Source organism: Leucoraja erinacea, chromosome 3, assembly GCF_028641065.1.
Source record: "Leucoraja erinacea ecotype New England chromosome 3, Leri_hhj_1, whole genome shotgun sequence".
Taxonomy (NCBI): Eukaryota; Metazoa; Chordata; class Chondrichthyes; order Rajiformes; family Rajidae; genus Leucoraja; species Leucoraja erinaceus.
In genome coordinates, this window is record NC_073379.1 from 92,908,551 (window position 1) to 92,925,890 (window position 17,340).

The 17,340-nt window shown below is 42.4% G+C and overlaps 1 protein-coding gene across 2 annotated transcripts; it reads right to left on the reverse strand.

The window, feature by feature from the left end:
• Positions 1-118: 118 nt before the first annotated feature.
• Positions 119-17,340, reverse strand: srp19 (signal recognition particle 19). 2 transcript variants are annotated; one of them, XM_055633199.1, is made up of 5 exons: positions 17,180-17,339; positions 7,061-7,136; positions 6,527-6,598; positions 5,660-5,768; positions 119-1,288 (listed from the first exon to the last, which is right to left on the reverse strand). In XM_055633199.1, exons 1-5 carry the CDS (start codon positions 17,215-17,217, stop codon positions 1,155-1,157), a joined length of 429 nt encoding a protein of 142 aa, XP_055489174.1. In that variant the 5' UTR covers positions 17,218-17,339; the 3' UTR covers positions 119-1,154. The 2 variants fall into 2 exon arrangements, with proteins under 2 accessions (XP_055489174.1, XP_055489175.1); XM_055633200.1 differs by lacking the exon at positions 6,527-6,598 and having other exon boundaries at positions 17,180-17,340.

Genomic DNA, 17,340 nt, shown 5'->3' on the forward strand with positions numbered 1-17,340 from the left:
ACAGAGGGTGTGCAAACATCATAACATGATACATTTCTATATAACCTTGGCCTTCTATGTTGCAGTGCCTTTACAATCAATCACACGTTTAAAAAAAATCACAAATTACTCTTTAAAATACAGCGTATTGTTATTGTTAAGTTTATTCATCAATGCCGGTAATTTAGTCCATGTTAGGATCAAGTATCACAATTTCATGGGACATGGTGAAGGGATCAGAGTTTTCCTTCCTCAATTTTCAAAGCAGGTAACAGAACCACATTATGGCTTAACTTTTTCATTCTAATCAATTTTATATCTTTAGCACAACAAAATATCAAATGATTTTTAAAGGTGAATCTGGCATGTCTTGTACCACAATACACATTTATATACCGAGCATCTGAACAGGTGCATACAAAAACAGAGGCAGAACCACAGGCAGAAAGAGCTTTGGGGAGCTTTAGGCCACAAAGTCCAGGAATCCACAAGTGTCGCTGGCAATGCTGATGGGTGCGGGCTGCATTAAAGCTCAAGTCAAGAATGGACAAATCGGGTATTTATAAATCAGAATAGATATAAAAACCCAAGAGTTTAAACTTAGCATTCTCGTTGTATTCTCGAAGGGCCGAATGGCCTACTCCTGCACCTAGTTTCTATTTGAAATAGTCGGATAAAAAACCCAAAGAAGATGTTATTTTGTGAATTTAACTTGCATCAAATATTTACTGATGGCCATTTTATTACCGAGCATGAAGCTTTGTTGAAAGTTAGAGTTTAAAAGTTGCAGAACTTTGGTAGTGAAGCACAAACGCTTCTGTGGAAGTCTGCTCTAAAATTCAACAGGGGCTGTAACAAAAACAATGGCAGAATGTAAGGCTAACATGTTGACTGATGGTTAAATACAAATAGAACCTGTTATTTTGGGCTTATTAACATTGCCAATAAACAACTCCACACCAGATCTGTAATGTCTGGAAGGTTAACCACTGAAAGAACATCACATATATATATATATATATATATATAAAGAAAATGTTCCTAACATAAGGTTCTGAATTTTTTTGTGCTATATAAATCAAATTTAACAAGCTGCTGCCAGGCTTGACCTACAGGACTGAGCATATCATAGAAACTTTCAAAATAAATTACGAAAGGCAGCATCAACAACTAAATCATTTCTTCTTCTTCTTCTTACTCTTCTTGCCACCTTCACCTGGTTGTGCATTTTGATCACCTCCTCCTGCTTTCTGCGTCCTGGTCTTTAGTTTTGGAATCATTTCTGCTACATACACCATTATCGATTTACCTGGCGAGGTTAAGGGAAAATGGACAAAAAGGAGATTTCTTTACAAATCTATCATCATTTAAACAATATCAATTAACTTTGACAGTTCTGCAGTTGTCAATAATTTCAAAATGTCAATAACATCAACATGATTCAGAAGTGGAAATAGTTGATTATATTTAAAGGTCATATGAAAAAGCTGACACAAAGCTTAGGATTTGCTGCACATTTCACTACTGCGGGCAAACATACTGACAGTACTGACTTTGTTAAACATGTACAACATCACCAAAAGCCATCAATCAATTTCCTGATATTACCAATTTAATCCTTAGGTTCTCAGACACGTACTGCTGAAATGTGAGTCTGACAATGAAGTGAGTCTAGAAATAATAGAATATATATATAAACTTCTACAGTTCACCACTACTCTCCCAACCAACTACTTTACTACTTTACTTTACCATATCCCAACAAAAGTAAGCTAAAGATTTTATATGAATGTAGGATATTGGCCAGCTTGCAAATGTGAAAGAAATTAACCACAAGTGTATAAACAACCTATGCAGTAGTAGTAATAATAATAATAATAATAATTTTATTTATAGAGCACTTTAAAAACAATCATAGTTGCAACAAAGTGCTGTACATCACTAATCATTGACAAAAAAGTTAATACACACCAATAATAACAATCAAAAGAAATAGTAGGAAAAGACATGTAAAATAAAGAAACATTAAAAACACCACAAACAGAAGCAAAGTCTCAGGCATGGTCAAAAGCCAGGGAGTACAAATGTGTTTTAACACTGGATTTGAAGATGGACAGTGAGGGGGCCTGTCTGATGTGCAACGGCAGGGTGTTCCAGAGCGCTGGAGCAGCAACAGAGAAGGCTCTATCCCCTCTGAGCCTCCGATTAGACCTCAGTACCTCCTGGAGCAGCTGACCTGAGGGACCGGGCAGGAGCGTATGGGTGGAGCAGCTCAGAGAGGTAAGGCGGGGCGAGCCCATTCAGAGATTTAAAAACAACATAACAGTATCTTAAAATGAACTCGAAAGTGCACCAGGAGCCAGTGTAGGGAGGCCAGAATTGGCGATATGTGCTCCCTCTTTCGAGTCCCAGTTAAAAGGCGAGCAGCAGCATTCTGAACCAACTGGAGACGAGCCAGTGAAGAACGAGCAATTCCAAAATAGAGCGCGTTACAGTAATCCAGCCTAGATGTAATAAAGGCATGGATTACTGTCTCAAAATGCTGCCGCTCGAGAATGGGCTTCACCTTCGCCAGCTTCCTTAAGTGAAAGAAGCTGGACTTAACCACCGCGCATATTTGTAGTGGGTAGAAACATGTCAAAATATCACAAATTGTGCCTTAAAGCTGTGCTAGTGATGATAGCAATGGCCTCGGAAATCTATTAGTTTACAATGAAGTGTTATTTGCCAGGTTGGTGGTGCATATTTGATGAGGTTTTGAATAATACATATTCGATATAATTCAGGAGGTTAAAGTTTTGTTTTGTTTAGAGATACGGTGCAGAACAGGCTCTTACTCACCGAGTTCGTGCCGACCAGCGATCCCCCTGTACACTGGTCTAGTTTAGAAATACAGTGCAGAAACAGGCCCTTCGGCCCATCGAGTCTGTGCCGACCAGCGATCACCCCGTACACTGGTCTAGTTTAGAAATACAGTGCAGAAACAGGCCCTTCGGCCCATCGAGTCTGTGCCGACCAGCGATCCCCCCGTACACTGGTCTAGTTTAGAAATACAGTGCAGAAACAGGCCCTTCGGCCCATCGAGTCTGTGCCGACCAGCGATCCCCCATCAAGTCTGTGCCGACCAGCGATACACTAGCACTATCCTACACACACTAGGGACAATTTACAATTTTACCAAAGCCAATTAACCTACAAACCTATGCGTCTTTGGAGTGTGGGAGGAAACCGGAGCACCCAGACAAACCCCACGCAGTCACGGAGAGAACGTACAAACACCTCACAGACAGCAACAGTACAACCGCGCCACCATGCTGCCCCTGAAGGTCGCCTTATTTAAAACTGTCAAGAATGGTGCTAATTCAAATTCAGAAACTGAATTATCTTTAAAGACTTATTTCAATCATTTTCAAGTTTTATTTCCCTCTTATGACTTTTCTCACATTTTAACGTTTTATCTGTGTCTCCCATGTCATTCGAGGGGATTTTATTGAAACATAACATTATTAAGGGTTTGGATACACTAGAGGCAGGAAACATGTTCCCAATGTTGGTGGAGTCCAGAACCAGGGGCCATAGTTTAAAATAAGGGGTCAGTCATTTAGAACGGAGATAAGGAAAAACGTTTTCACACAAAGAGTGGTGAGTTGTGTGGGATTCTCTGTTTCAGACGGCTGTGGAGGCTGGTTCTCTGGATACTTTCAAAAGAGAGTTCTTAGGGATAGCGGAGTTGAGGGATATGGAGAAGGCAGGAACGGGGTACTGATTGTGGATGATCGGCCATAATCACATTGAATGGCGGTGCTGGCTCGAAGGGCCGAATGGCCTACTCCTGCACCTAGTCTATTGTCTATTATTCCACTGTGAATTTTCTTGAAAAAGTCCAGCTTGAAAGCCATTAAAACTAGTTCTTATGTCAAAGACTACACGATTGTTGCTCCTCACCAACACCAAGTCCTCAGCTATCCAACCAAAACACAAACAGGAGACCATTTGATCCTCGGGTTTCAAGCAAGAAATATACCCAGAAACTCAACCATCCGGCTGCACAGTGTGGCTTCAGAACACTTTCCATTTTAAAGCAGCCTAAACATTTTATTTGCAGAATATATCTCATCCTTAAAGTTCCTTGTTTTATTCAGTGTCAAAAAATACGAGAAGCTCATTCGGGTTTAATCTTCAATATACCACATGGTCAAATGGAGACATCTTTGGTCTGAATGACGCATGTTCATATGAATTTCATGGAAATATACAGCACTGAAAACCCACCTCAATCAGCCACTTCCCTGCTGCTTCTAACAGCCCAGTGAAGGCTAATCCTTCAGTTATTTATTCAGTTCTCTTTTTTTTTAACCACGGTACTGCTGAACCTGTTTCCACCATTTCAGATCTCCAAGTTGCTGAGAAAGAATTTTTGACTTTCTGCACTCTCACCGAGAGCTTGAGATTTTTATGAAGACGACACCCAGAATTTAATGAAAAATTCAATTTTAGACTTTACAAAAATGTTATAAAATCTACCTCTCAAGAATCTTTGCAGGGGGTTCATATGCTGGTTGGAGAAACCGTCCAGCCTAGGTCCATGGCCCTGCGGGTCATGACTCTTCAAGTACACCCACAAGTATTTTGCAAACATGTCGAGTTTCTACCTCTCTACCCTCATGGGATCAAGTCCCAATCCCTACTGTTGTTGGTGAAAGTAATTTTCCTTATCTCACTTTATACCAATTACATGAAATTACTTTAAATCTCTCCTGCCCCATTGGTTTAGGGAAAATATCCTTCCTATTTTATCTAAGCCACCTAATTTTATACACAACATTTACGTCTCCTCTCAACCTCCCTTGCTCCAAGGGAAGCAACTTTGCTTACTCAATCTTGCCAAAAAATAATCATCTTCTAGTCCTGCCTCTTCTGCATTGCAATCAAACCAGACATACTGTAACACTTAAGCTCCGCCCTAACTAGCGTAACGTCACTGTTGATTAGACCATCCAATGGTTACTAAAACATCTGTTCTGCTAGCTTTAAGGAACACTGGACCAACATCCCTCTGTTTTTCCATTTAACTCAACATCCTGCCATTTATAGACTGGTTGCACTCTCTCCTCATATTCTACCCATTAAATTCCTTTTGCTACCTTTCTGTCCAAATGCATTTACATTCTTCTTCAAACTGATATTCTACTCACTGTTAACAGCACAGTTCATCATTGTATCATTTGGAAAGTAATGTAATCACACCTTGTAGATCTATACCATAACATTCCAAAATGTCCTGGAATCCGAAACAGAACACATCCTTTTGGTCAAATAAACACAAAGCAACTGGTAACTGGTGTTTTCTGCCTCCGTTCTGATTTGCTCTTTTCCCTGAACCCTGTGGGCTTTTAAGTAAAAGCCCACAGGATTCAACCTGCCATGTGACCAACCTGCCATGCAGGAACTTATCAAACACATTGCTGACATTCATGTACTCTGTTCAACCCTGTGTGTCACCTCCTCCAAAAATCAAGGCCAGTCGGGTACCTCATCTCTGATGGCATTACATTATCTAATTTGCAAAAGGCATATATACAAGATAAAGAGAATGTTTAGGAAAAGTTAAAATGAACAAGTACACATAATATTTTGCATATTTAACATCCTTCGAATTTAAATAGATTCAAATACTCACGTGTGGGAAACTGCTCCATACATAAGGACCCATCTTCATTTCTCAATTGAACACGTATTCTGCCTCGGAACTGTACGTCTCTGTTCCACTCGCGTGGGTAAAGTTTATTCTGCAAACAGTGTACGGTTGTATAAGAAGGATGCAAGAACAGTGAAATGTTCAGCATTCAGTAAATTAAAAAAACATAAATGTCAGGACTAGATGGTGTGAGCTATAGAGAGAGGTCGAGTAGGCTGGATCTCTATTCACACAGAGAGTGGTAAATCTCTGGAACTCTCTGCCACAGAAGGTAGTTGAGGCCAAGAGAGAGTTAGATGTGGCCCTTGTAGCTAAAGGGATCAGGGGGTACGGAGAGAAGGCAGGTACAGGATACTGAGTTGGATGATCAGCCATGATCATATTGAATGGCGGTGCAGGCTCGAAGGGCCGAATGGCCTACTCCTGCACCTATTTTCTCTGTTCCTATTCCATGGAGCGCAGGAGGATGAGGAGTGATTTTATAGAGGTATACAAAATCATGAGAGGAATAGATCGGGTAGATGCACAGAGTCTCTTGTCCAGAGTAGCAGAATCGAGGACCAGAGGACCTCAAGGTGAAGGGGAAAAGATTCAATAGGAATCCGAGGGGTAACTTTTTCACACAAAGGGTGGTGGGTGTATGGAACAAGCTGCCAGAGGAGGTAGTTGAGGCTGGGACTATCCCATTGTTTAAGAAACAGTTAGACAGGTACATGGATAGGATAGGTTTGGAGGGATATTGACCAAGCGCAGGCAAGTGGGGCTAGTGTAGTCGGGACATTGTTGGCCGGCGTGAGCAAGTTGGGCCGAAAGGCCTATTTCCCCCACTGTATCACTCTATGACTATACCTCCACGACCACACTTAATCCTGCCGCTGTGCAAACATCTCGAATTTCTCCAAATGTTGGGTTTTCAACAGCCTTTGAAAACACAAATATGGTTATTACTGGTGCAGCAATGGCCACTTATGCAGCAACCTTTCTGAACAATATTTCTCTAGGTACTTCACAGTAAATCCATTCAAAGTGAATGCTGAGTATAATTAAACAGGATGAGTAAAAACATCGATAGAATGACCCAAGAGATTTATTTTTAGGATAAGGTAGAGAAAAAATAACCAAAATCGTAATACATGACACAGAAGACATCGAATTCCATACACAATGATCAATTTAACCTAAAAATAACTATTTTATAAAATGAAATTAAGTAGGATACTTAGCAATGGGGGAACAGATTTAGATAGAAATAAATTGAAGACATGGAAATTCCTCAACAAAATCTGATCACAAGGCGAGAGGAATTAAAGAGGATGATAAGATAGAAAAGGTGCATGACAAATAAGGAAGGGGCTCCAAGATGCAACTGAAATTAAACCTTACTTTTTGTACAGGTATTCTTCTTCCTTCTGCTATGGTCTTTTTGCTGTTTATATATGCAGGATAAATGCAGATAAACCTTCAGGACAAAGAATATTTAATCTGAATCATTCACATTACAGATTTTCAAGTTTATCATGAAAATATTTGAGAAATTTGCGATAAATCTGTGAATTTACATTGTTTATGTGAAACAACTGGTTTCTGCATTTGACTAACAAATTGAAAGATGATTACCAATTAATTTCCACCCTAAATGTCATTGCACAAACAGCAATTATTGATTTTGCATTCTTACATTTTTCTGCTGGATTTATTAATAATTTTTGGTTGCCCATATCATAATACCCTCAACTCGGTTACTATTCCCATCACGTCTTTACACCCAGTGCTTTCAGATTTTTTAAATTCTAAAAGGTTTAGAGGTATATGGACCAAACGCTTAGACTGGGTATCTTGGTCACCATGGACGAGTGACCAAAGGCAAGATGTCTCTAGGACTCTATTCTAACACCGTTGTACGTACAAAAACAAAACAACGTAGCAGCTGAAAAATTGAAATAAAACCAAATATTCTGGAAAAAGCCAACTGTATTACGACAGAGTTCAGTTCCTGGGAACTATTAGTAAGTTAGAAATGTGGTTGCCTGGCAACATATTTAAATAAAACATAGACCAACTGAGGGTCTACGGTTACGATCCTCACGGCAGAGCCGGCAAAACCATCCCTGCTCGTCTCCCAAATGCTGGATCCTATGCAAGATATTGTTTGACCAATCTCTATGAATTTGAGTAACAAAGAGGATAAATAGTGGGATAAACTGTAGGCAAATGTCATTTATCCTGATTTTCAAAAAGTGCATTGATAAACCATCCCAGGAACAAATATGAACATCAAAGAACGCAATTTCTGGGGAAGTGAATTGCTAGCTACCTTTGATTCAGAGGTCAGAGAGTGAGAGTGAGTAGAGAAGTCTGCAGTAGATGAAAGTGGGTTCTGCGGAACTACAAGCATCAACAGTGACACCACTGCTCTTCATAATTACAGTTCAAACCAAAAACAGAACTTGTATGTTTGTGCACAACACCAAATTAGGACAAGGGTAGTACTGTCAAGTCTGAGACGTTAATAAACTTGCAAAGTGCGCAAACAATAAGTTCAACATTAGTAAACACAGGGGTAAAAGTTTGGTTGGCACGAGAGCAAGGTCACATTACTGGGAAAGTGTGCAGCTAGATGGCGTAGAGGAACAAAGAGATCTTGGAGTACAAATATACCGTGTACATAAAAATGGCAGATCTCACCTGGTGGATCATTGCTGAAGAAAGAGGACTATTAATTAGGGAGGTGATGTCGAATCTGCAACTAGCCTTGATTAGACTACACCGAGTGCTGAGCACAGTTCTAGATGCCATAATATTAAAAGACATTATTTACATGATTGATACTTTCCACTTCAATGGCAATCTCGCCAAGATCAATCATTACTTGTTTCCACTGCCATTCTGTAGCTTCCAAAGTGTCGATGAAGCCATTGGGGGCAACACATTCAGCCACAGTACACCAGAAATGCAAGGATCTACTTACTGAAAGCATTGAAAAATTACGTCACTATTTTCTCTTGAGAAAACAAGTCTGAGAAGTGACTTATTTTAAGTTCTTTGAAATTAAGTGTTTATCCTGTTCCATAGACAATAGATGCAGGAGTGGGCCATTCGGCCCCTTGAGCCAGCCGGTACCGCCATTCAATGGGATCATGGCTGATCATCCCCAATCAGTACCCCGTTCCTGCCTTCTCCTCATAATCCCCTGACTCCGCTATCTTTAAGAGCCCTATCTAGCTCTCTCTTGACAGTATCCAGAGAACCGGCCTCCACCACCCTCTGAGGCAGAGAATTCCACACTCACAACTTCCCTTTTTATAAAAGGTGTGGCTGAATCCGTTTCCAAATGTTTTCCAGACCAATGTGGCTCCACCTTTCCTTGATCACCATTTTGCTGGCTTTGATTTGTCCTTTTGCAAACCTTTCATTCATTAGTTCTTTGCACCTCTTCATATCTCCAGTTTTCCTCTCCCCCGACTCACAGTTTGAAGAAGGGTTTCGACCCGAAACATTATCTATTCCTTTTCTCCAGAGATGTTGTGTGACCCGCTGTGTTGCTCCAACATTTTGTGTCTATCTTCGGCATAAAACAGCATCTGCAGTTCCTTCCTACACAGTATTAACACCCCCCCCCCCCCCCCCCTGCCTGCCAGCCCCACCCCCCGATGTGCACACATTCCTCCTACCATCTCCTAACCCCCATCACTCTGCTCCTTTCCCCTTCCTTCCCCTAATCTCATCCCTGAGTCCCCATTTCATAGAAAACATAGAAAATAGGTGCAGGAGTAGGCCATTCGGCCCTTCGAGCTTGCACCGCCATTCTATATGATAATGGCTGATCATCCAACTCAGTATCCCATACCTGCCTTCTCTCCATACCCCCTGATCCCTTTAGCCACAAGGGCCACATCTAACTCCCTCTTAAATATAGCCAATGAACTGGCCTCAACTACCCTCTGTGGCAGAGAATTCCAGAGATTCACCACTCTCTGTGTAAAGATTTCCCTTTTATTCCTTCACTTTTTCTCCCTCCCCTCTGTCCCCTTCCATGCATTTCCCTCCCACCGCCATTGCATTTCACTGCTCTCCTTGTCAGACATCCTTGTCTCCTTTTCACCTACAGCCTTTCTCATTTACTCCACCCATCTGCCAACGCCGACTCATCACTCCAGCCTTTCTCCCCACCCCTCCCCCCTCCCTCTACCTCAATCAGTCTGCAAATAGTCCTGACCCAAAATGTCACCTGTTCATTCCTATCAGAGTAACTGCCTGACCTACTGAGTTCCTCCAGCCTTTGTTTTTGCTAATCTGCCAGAGTAGCAGGTGGGGATTCTGACTCAAATTAGAGGATGAATCATATCCTGTGGGCAGGGCAGGGCAGGGCAGATGTACAGATTAGGGAGCATGAACAGGTTGGCAAACCCAAACTTTGATTTCTTTAATGGAAGGAACCTGACAGGTAAGTGTAGAGCATGGAACAGCAAACACAGAATTATATATTTGCAATGATGGAAACATGGTTGAGGAAAGGGCAGGAGTATCTATATAATGTTCCAGGATATAGATGTCTCAAAGGGGGACAAAGGGGGATACAAAAGAGGGGAAATTGCACTACTGACAGCAGGGCTGCCAACTCTCACACTTTGAGCGTGAGAATCACGCATTTGGGCAAATTCTCACGCTCTCACGCTGATCACAAATTTCTCGCGCTCTGTCGTGAGAAATTCTGTGATCAACGAAAATTTCAAAACATATAAACTGCTTGGGCCACGGATGTTGGGGAGCCGCGGCTGAGGGAGGGATGGAAGCAGATGTAGCAGCGGGGACAGATGCGGGGAGCCGGGGCTGGCGAGTCGCTCGCTGTAGCTCCGGCCATGGAGGCGTCGGAAGCGTTACGCCACTGCCGTGTGAGTCTCTGTGCCGAAGGGACAGAGACTCTCAAAGGGAGGGGGAGAGAGAGAGAGAGAGGGGAAGGAGACAGGGAGACAGGGGGGAGAGAGAGAGGGGAAGGAGACAAGGAGGGGGGAGAGAGAGAGGGGGTGAGAGGAGAGCGAGAGAGATTTAGGTGGGAGAGAGGGGGAAGAGAGAGGGGTTGAGAGGGAGGGGGAGAGTAAGAGGGGGGAGAGAGAGAGAGGGAGAAGAGAGGGGGAGAGAGGAAGCGAGAGGGGAGGGAGTGTGGAAACAGTCCCTTCGGTGCAACTTGCACACACATGCCAATATAGAAACATAGAAATTAGGTGCAGGAGTAGGCCATTCGGCCCTTTGAGCCTGCACCGCCATTCAATATGATAATGGCTGATCATCCAACTCAGTATCCCGTACCTGCCTTCTCTCCATACCCCCTGATCCCCTTAGCCACAAGGGCCACATCTAACTCCCTCTTAAATATAGCCAATGAATATATCCCAGCTACGCCACCTGCATTTGGTCCATACCTCCAAACCTGTCCGATCCATGTATCAGTCTAACTGTTTCTTAAATGTTGGGATGGTCCCTGCCTCAACTACCTCCTCTGGCAGCTTGTTCCATACACCCACCACCCTTTGTGTGGAAAAAGTTACCCCATAAAAAGTTACCTCTTAAAAATATTTAATACAAAAAACATTGAAATCTTACTTCTACAATGCACTAAAACATGATTTTAATACATCAAATTTCAAAAAGTCCCTACCCTGGGAGGGGACACACCCCACTTCCACACCCTCTCCCCACTCGGTTGCTCCACTCCCTCTCCGGGTACCCCCAAGGCCAGTGATCAGTAATCGCTCAGCCTCCCCACTTTCAAAAACGCTCCGCGGCCCCTGGTTCAGACGGAGAACACTCCCAGATGTGAGTGAGGAACTGAAGCCAGTTGTCTGTGATGTCTGGACCCCAATGCTCAGCGCTTCATGTTTCGGAGCTGGCTAATGTTATTGATTTGTAATTAGCCTGATTTGTAATTAGTTGACAAAACCTTAATTTATTAATCCGGATTATCCAGGGGGTTGGGATAAGTGTAATATTAAAATGACATGCAAGGTGTCAGGCTGTCTGTCACAACATACAGCCCCGATAACCCATTATTTCCTTCAGTTAAATATTGGAAAGGTAGCATTATTGTCATTTGCCACTCAACTATTATGTTTGTTTACCTCACTATTTCTAAACACCCCCTCAAAAAATTCCTTTACTGACAGGTTGAATAGAAATGTCCCCAATCTCGTTGTTTTATTAATTGAACACGTAGATGAACGTCCTCAAGGAGTGTAATCAGATGGAAACTGATTCAGATACGATATTTAAGTGCTTGTTCAAAGAAGGGGCATATTTTAAAGGTGTGACAGAGATACATGCAGGGGAATTGTGAGGAGATTATTATTTGTCTTTAGTTTTAGCTTGAACCAGTACATCTGAAGATTCAAAGTTTAATATAGTAATTGTGCTGATACTGACCCCAACCAATCACGTAATTAATATCATCCATTCCGGAGGTTTTACTTTTATGATGTCATTCAAACTTCACTTAGATTTCAATCACTTCAATGTAAAAGGAATTGGGAATGGGGAGTAATGGAACAAATATTTGCCCTCGGTACATATTAACTGTAATATAATAATGTATGCATGTTGGTAGGTGCAATCAGAACAAAGATCTTTTTATCATTGTTGTGTTATGAATACCGCAGAAAATATTATGTACTCTCAAGATCACATTTAACAGAATAATATTGCTTAAATGCTTACCCACTGAGAGTAGGGAAGATTCAAACAATCATGAAATTAAGGGACAAAGATCTTTTTAACATTGTTGTGTTATGAATACCGCAGAAAATATTATGTACTCTCAAGATCACATTTAACAGAATAATATTGCTTAAATATATAGTTATTGGACTTTGCATTTTGGAAAAGGAAGACAGCAAAATACTGAAAATATTGGGGGTGAAAATTACTTCAGGACAGTATGTTAGGAAAAGAAAGAAATTGTAACAGAATACTTATACAACTGAGTGAGTATAATTTTATGGATGAGAAATTGTGTTCAACCAATTGATGACTTATTTGAAAAAGTAACTAGCATGTTAGATAACAAGGCAGCCAATGGATGGAGAAAATTTTGTTATACATAATTTGGTCTGTGAAGTGCCCCATAAAAGAAAGATTACTGCATTAGCTAAGCACCTGTGGACTTGAACGTAATAGGTTAAGTCCAGGGGGTCAGATTTGGGGCTTTATGTGTGGGCCAGATATTGTCAATGCAGAGGGACTAGGAGCAAGGCCAAGTGTGCATTCAGAGTCAAGGTCTGAAATAGTACTAGGTGTGCAGTCAAAGCTGGGACAATGGGTGTGTTCAGCACTGGGAACCTAAGCAGGTAAGCAGCTATGATCAGGGTAGAATAGGGGCCAGGTGTAAGGCTGGACTCGGGGTCAGGAATGAGAGAAGGTATGCAACTGGAGTCAGGGTCAGGAGTAGTACCAGGTGTGCATTGAGACCCAGTTTGGTCAACGGGCCAAGTGTTTGATTATAATCTGATTTCCATACATGAATACACTAAGATCATTCATGTGCTGCACGTGTTGATCAGAGCCTGGGCTCGACTGTGTAATGTAATTAGGAATGTAATTTAGTCTAACCTTATTCATAGCTAATCCAATTTAAAGCATATATATTGCATTCAAGTGTACGTTAAAAGACTCGCTACAGTATGCACCAGATTGCACAATTTCAAGCTGAAAAATGCAAAAGCTCCATACCAATGGGAGGGGAGGGGAGACACCCACCTCTGGTCGCTACGCTCCCTCGGGCTTGGTCTCTCGCAATTTCTCACTCCCAACCCTCACCCAATGTTGGCAGCCCTGCTATGATGGGGGAGATCATCACGGCAATGGAAGAATATTTTTCTGATTGGAAGTCTATGACCAATAGTGCACCACAGGGATCAGTATAGGGAAGCTTGTTGTCTGTGAATATATAAATGACTTGGATGTAAATGTAGAAGGAATGATCTATAAGTTTCTGGGGTGAAAGGTACAGATGTGTGAAAACGAACACCTCCTGATTCAGGAACCATTTCTTCCCAGCTGTTACCAAGCAACTGAACCATCCTACCACAATTAGAGAGCAGTCCTGAACTAATATCTACCTCACTGGTGACCCTTGTGCTTTACTGGCTTTATCTTGCACTAAACGGTATACCCTTTATCATGTATCTGTACACAGTGAATGGCTCGATTGTGATCATGTAGTATCTTTCCGCTGACTGGTTAGCGCACAACAAAAATGTTTCACTGTACCTTGGTACACGTGACAATAAACTGATTGATTGCATATGACATGAACATTGGTGGTGTTGATGTTTTAAGAAAGGTTGCCCGAGGCTGCAGCAGGATATAGATTAAATGGAACGTTGGACAGATCATTAGCAGATGGAATTTAACCCTGACAAGAGTGAGATGATGCATTTACTTGGAAATCAAATAGGGGTTCAGTAAATGGGGGATATTGATGAAAAGAAGGACCTTGGGTTCAAGTCCATATTTCCCTGGAAGTGGCAATATAGGAAAATAAGGAGAAAACATATATATATATTATGCTGTCATAAGTCGGTGTACATAATATAAAAGCAAAAAACAAATTGCTGGAGGAACTCAGTGGGTCAGGCAACTTTTGTGAAAGCAGAAAGATATCTTTGATTTGGATTGAAACCTTGCTTCATTGTGTCTCCATAAAATATAAAAGTTGGTACATTATATTGTAGCTTTACAAAATATTACTTTGACTGCACTTTTGTATATTTTTTATATTTCAATGAGGTTCACGCTCAATCTCCTGCACTCTAAAATGGACTAATCGATCTCTCCTCATATGATAGACTTAGTATCCCAGAAACCAGTCGGTATATCTTTGCTGAATTTCTCAAAAGCAAATAGATCCTTTTTTGGGGCAAAGAGATCAATATTCAATGCAGTAGTGAAGCCGTGGTAAAACCAAGCCCTGTCGTCAAATTTACTTGCAATAAATACAGATTATTTGCATTCCTAATTATCTGTTAAACCTGTGCAACTCGTATCAGCAAGAAATGAACAGCATCAATTAGACACAAGGAACTGCAGATGCTGGTTTACAAAAAAAAGAAACAAGGTACTGGAGAAATTCACCGGGTTAGACGGCATCTCCAGATATTTGGGGATGAGACCCTTCAGACTGATTGTAAAGGGGGTGTGAGGCTGGAAACGAGGTGGGGGTGGGACAAAGCCTGACAAGTGATCAGTGAATACAAGATTCACAAAAATGCTGGAGAAACTCAGGGGGTGCAGCAGCATCTATGACGAAGGAGATAGACGTTTCGGGCCGAAACCCTTCTTCTGGATCAGTGAAGGTGACATGTTCTTTGGTTTGACATATAGTTAGACAAAGAGATATGGGGAAAAGGATTTAACCACACGAGAGAGGAAGGAATATAGGTGTGTTGGGAATGAGAAATTCCTGTGAAGGTGGTGGAGGCAGGTTCGTTTTTATCATTAAAATAAAGGCCATAGTTGGGGGGTATGGGCTGGGAAGGGGCTAATGGAGGGTTATGGTCTGCTGAGCGAGGCTGTATGAGGTATGGAAAAATAAAAAGGATCATCTTGTTTAAGAAGGAACTGCAGATGCTGGAAAATCGAAGGTAGGCAAAAATGCTGGAGCAACTCTGCGGGTGAGGCAGCTTCAATGGAGCTCCATAGATGCTGCCTCACCCGCTGAGTTTCTCCAGCATTTTCGTCTCAGACGATCATTTTGCTGGATTGATACTAGAGACCCCCCCAACCAGTTCGGTATACCTTTGCTGAATTTCTCAAAAGCAAATAGATCCTTTTTTGGGGCAAAGAGATCAATATTCAATGCAGTAGTGAAGCCGTGGTATCACCAAGCCCTGTCGTCAAATTTACTTGCAATTTGTGCCAGATTTCTTTGCATTCCTAATTATCTTTTAAAACCTGTGCAACTAGTAAACAGCAAGAAATGAACAATGTTCAATTAGACACAAGGACTGCAGATGCTGGTTTACAAAAAAAAAATGAAACAACATGTACTGGAGAAATCAACAAATTTACCCCCAGTTAGACGGGTCTATATCTCACGATATTTCGGGCGGAGACCCTTCAGACTGATTGTAAAGGGGGGGTGAGGCTGGAAACGAGGTGGGGGTGGGACAAAGCCTGGCAAGTGATCAGTGAATACAAGGTACACAAAAATGCTGGAGAAACTCAGCGGGTGCAGCAGCATCTATGGAGCGAAGGAGATAGGTCACGTTTCGGGCCGAAACCCTGCTTCTGCCCCCTATCAGTGAATACAGGTGACATGTTCTTTGATTGACATATAGTTAGACAAAGACCAGATATGAAAAGACAAAAGGATGAGATAACCACACGAGGTGTTAAGTCAGAGGAAGGAATATAGGTGGAAGGGATTGGGAGGGAGTGAGAAATGGTGGGGTATCCAGATTGGGGTACAGGGAAGAGGGGCGAGGGGGCTATTTGTTTTATTGATTAACATCAAGGCAGTAGTCCATGATGACATTGCTGACCGAGGCTGTATGAGGTGGAGCAGAAAAATAAAAAGACGATCATCTTGTTTAAGAAGGAACTGCAGATGCTGGAAAATCGATGGTAGACAAAAATGCTGGAGCAACTCTGCGGGTGAGGCAACTTCAATGGAGCTCCATAAATGCTGCCTCACCCGCTGAGTTTCTCCAGCATTTCCGTCTCAGACGATCATCTTGCTGGATTGATACTAGAGAACCCCCCAACCCCCAAATGTTTTAAAAATAGATTAATACTAATTCCATTTACACTGGATCCTTGATCCTCCACTATTTCGGAGATGTTTTTTGGTACCGAGGAGTTTAGCGACGTGGTCGGAAGCGCGTTGGCGGTTTATCACCACTGGCCACCGCTGTCCCCTGAGTTACTGCAGCGTTTTGTGCCTGCCTTCTGGTCTATATCAGGGGCTCCCAACCTTTTTCATCCCATTTACCCCTGGAAACTGTAATAGCACACAACAATGTTATTTCACTTATTTATGAACAACTAACGACGAACAGATATCGGTATCCCAGAACCAAACACAATCAGTCAATGAGAAAACATGTACAAATCCAGAATCAACAAATTTACCCCCAGGTTGGGAACCCTTGGTCTATATCAACGTTATGTTTCGGGCGGGGACATATGTGGAATGCATGGGATGGTATTGCATGGTTGTGACCCGAATCTGGAAGCAGTGTGTGGAAGTACTGGGAGATGGTGCACAAGTGCAGGGGACGTTACTTTAGGCCGGGCTGCAACATTGTCCCGACCAAAGATACAAGAGCCTGGAAATGCAACACCCCGCGCATGCCCACTGACGCCTTCACCGCGCCGCATTGTGACGACACAATGGATGACGAGGGCGGAGGGTTCCATATGGTGACGCTGCGGATTCCGCAGTGTCCGCGCGCGGGTACCGCCAACCCCGGGGCCGCCGCCGCCACCAGCAGCAGCTGCTGCAGCCTGTACCTGTCTTTATCCGCATAGCTCTTGTCCATGTACACCATGTCGTCTCACTCTGCTGCTGCTGCTGCCTCCACCACTAACCCCTCGCTTTCCGCAGCGAGGCGGCAGGCAGGCAAACCGGAACCAACCGTGATCCCTGCAGCACGCCCATCAATCAGAGGACG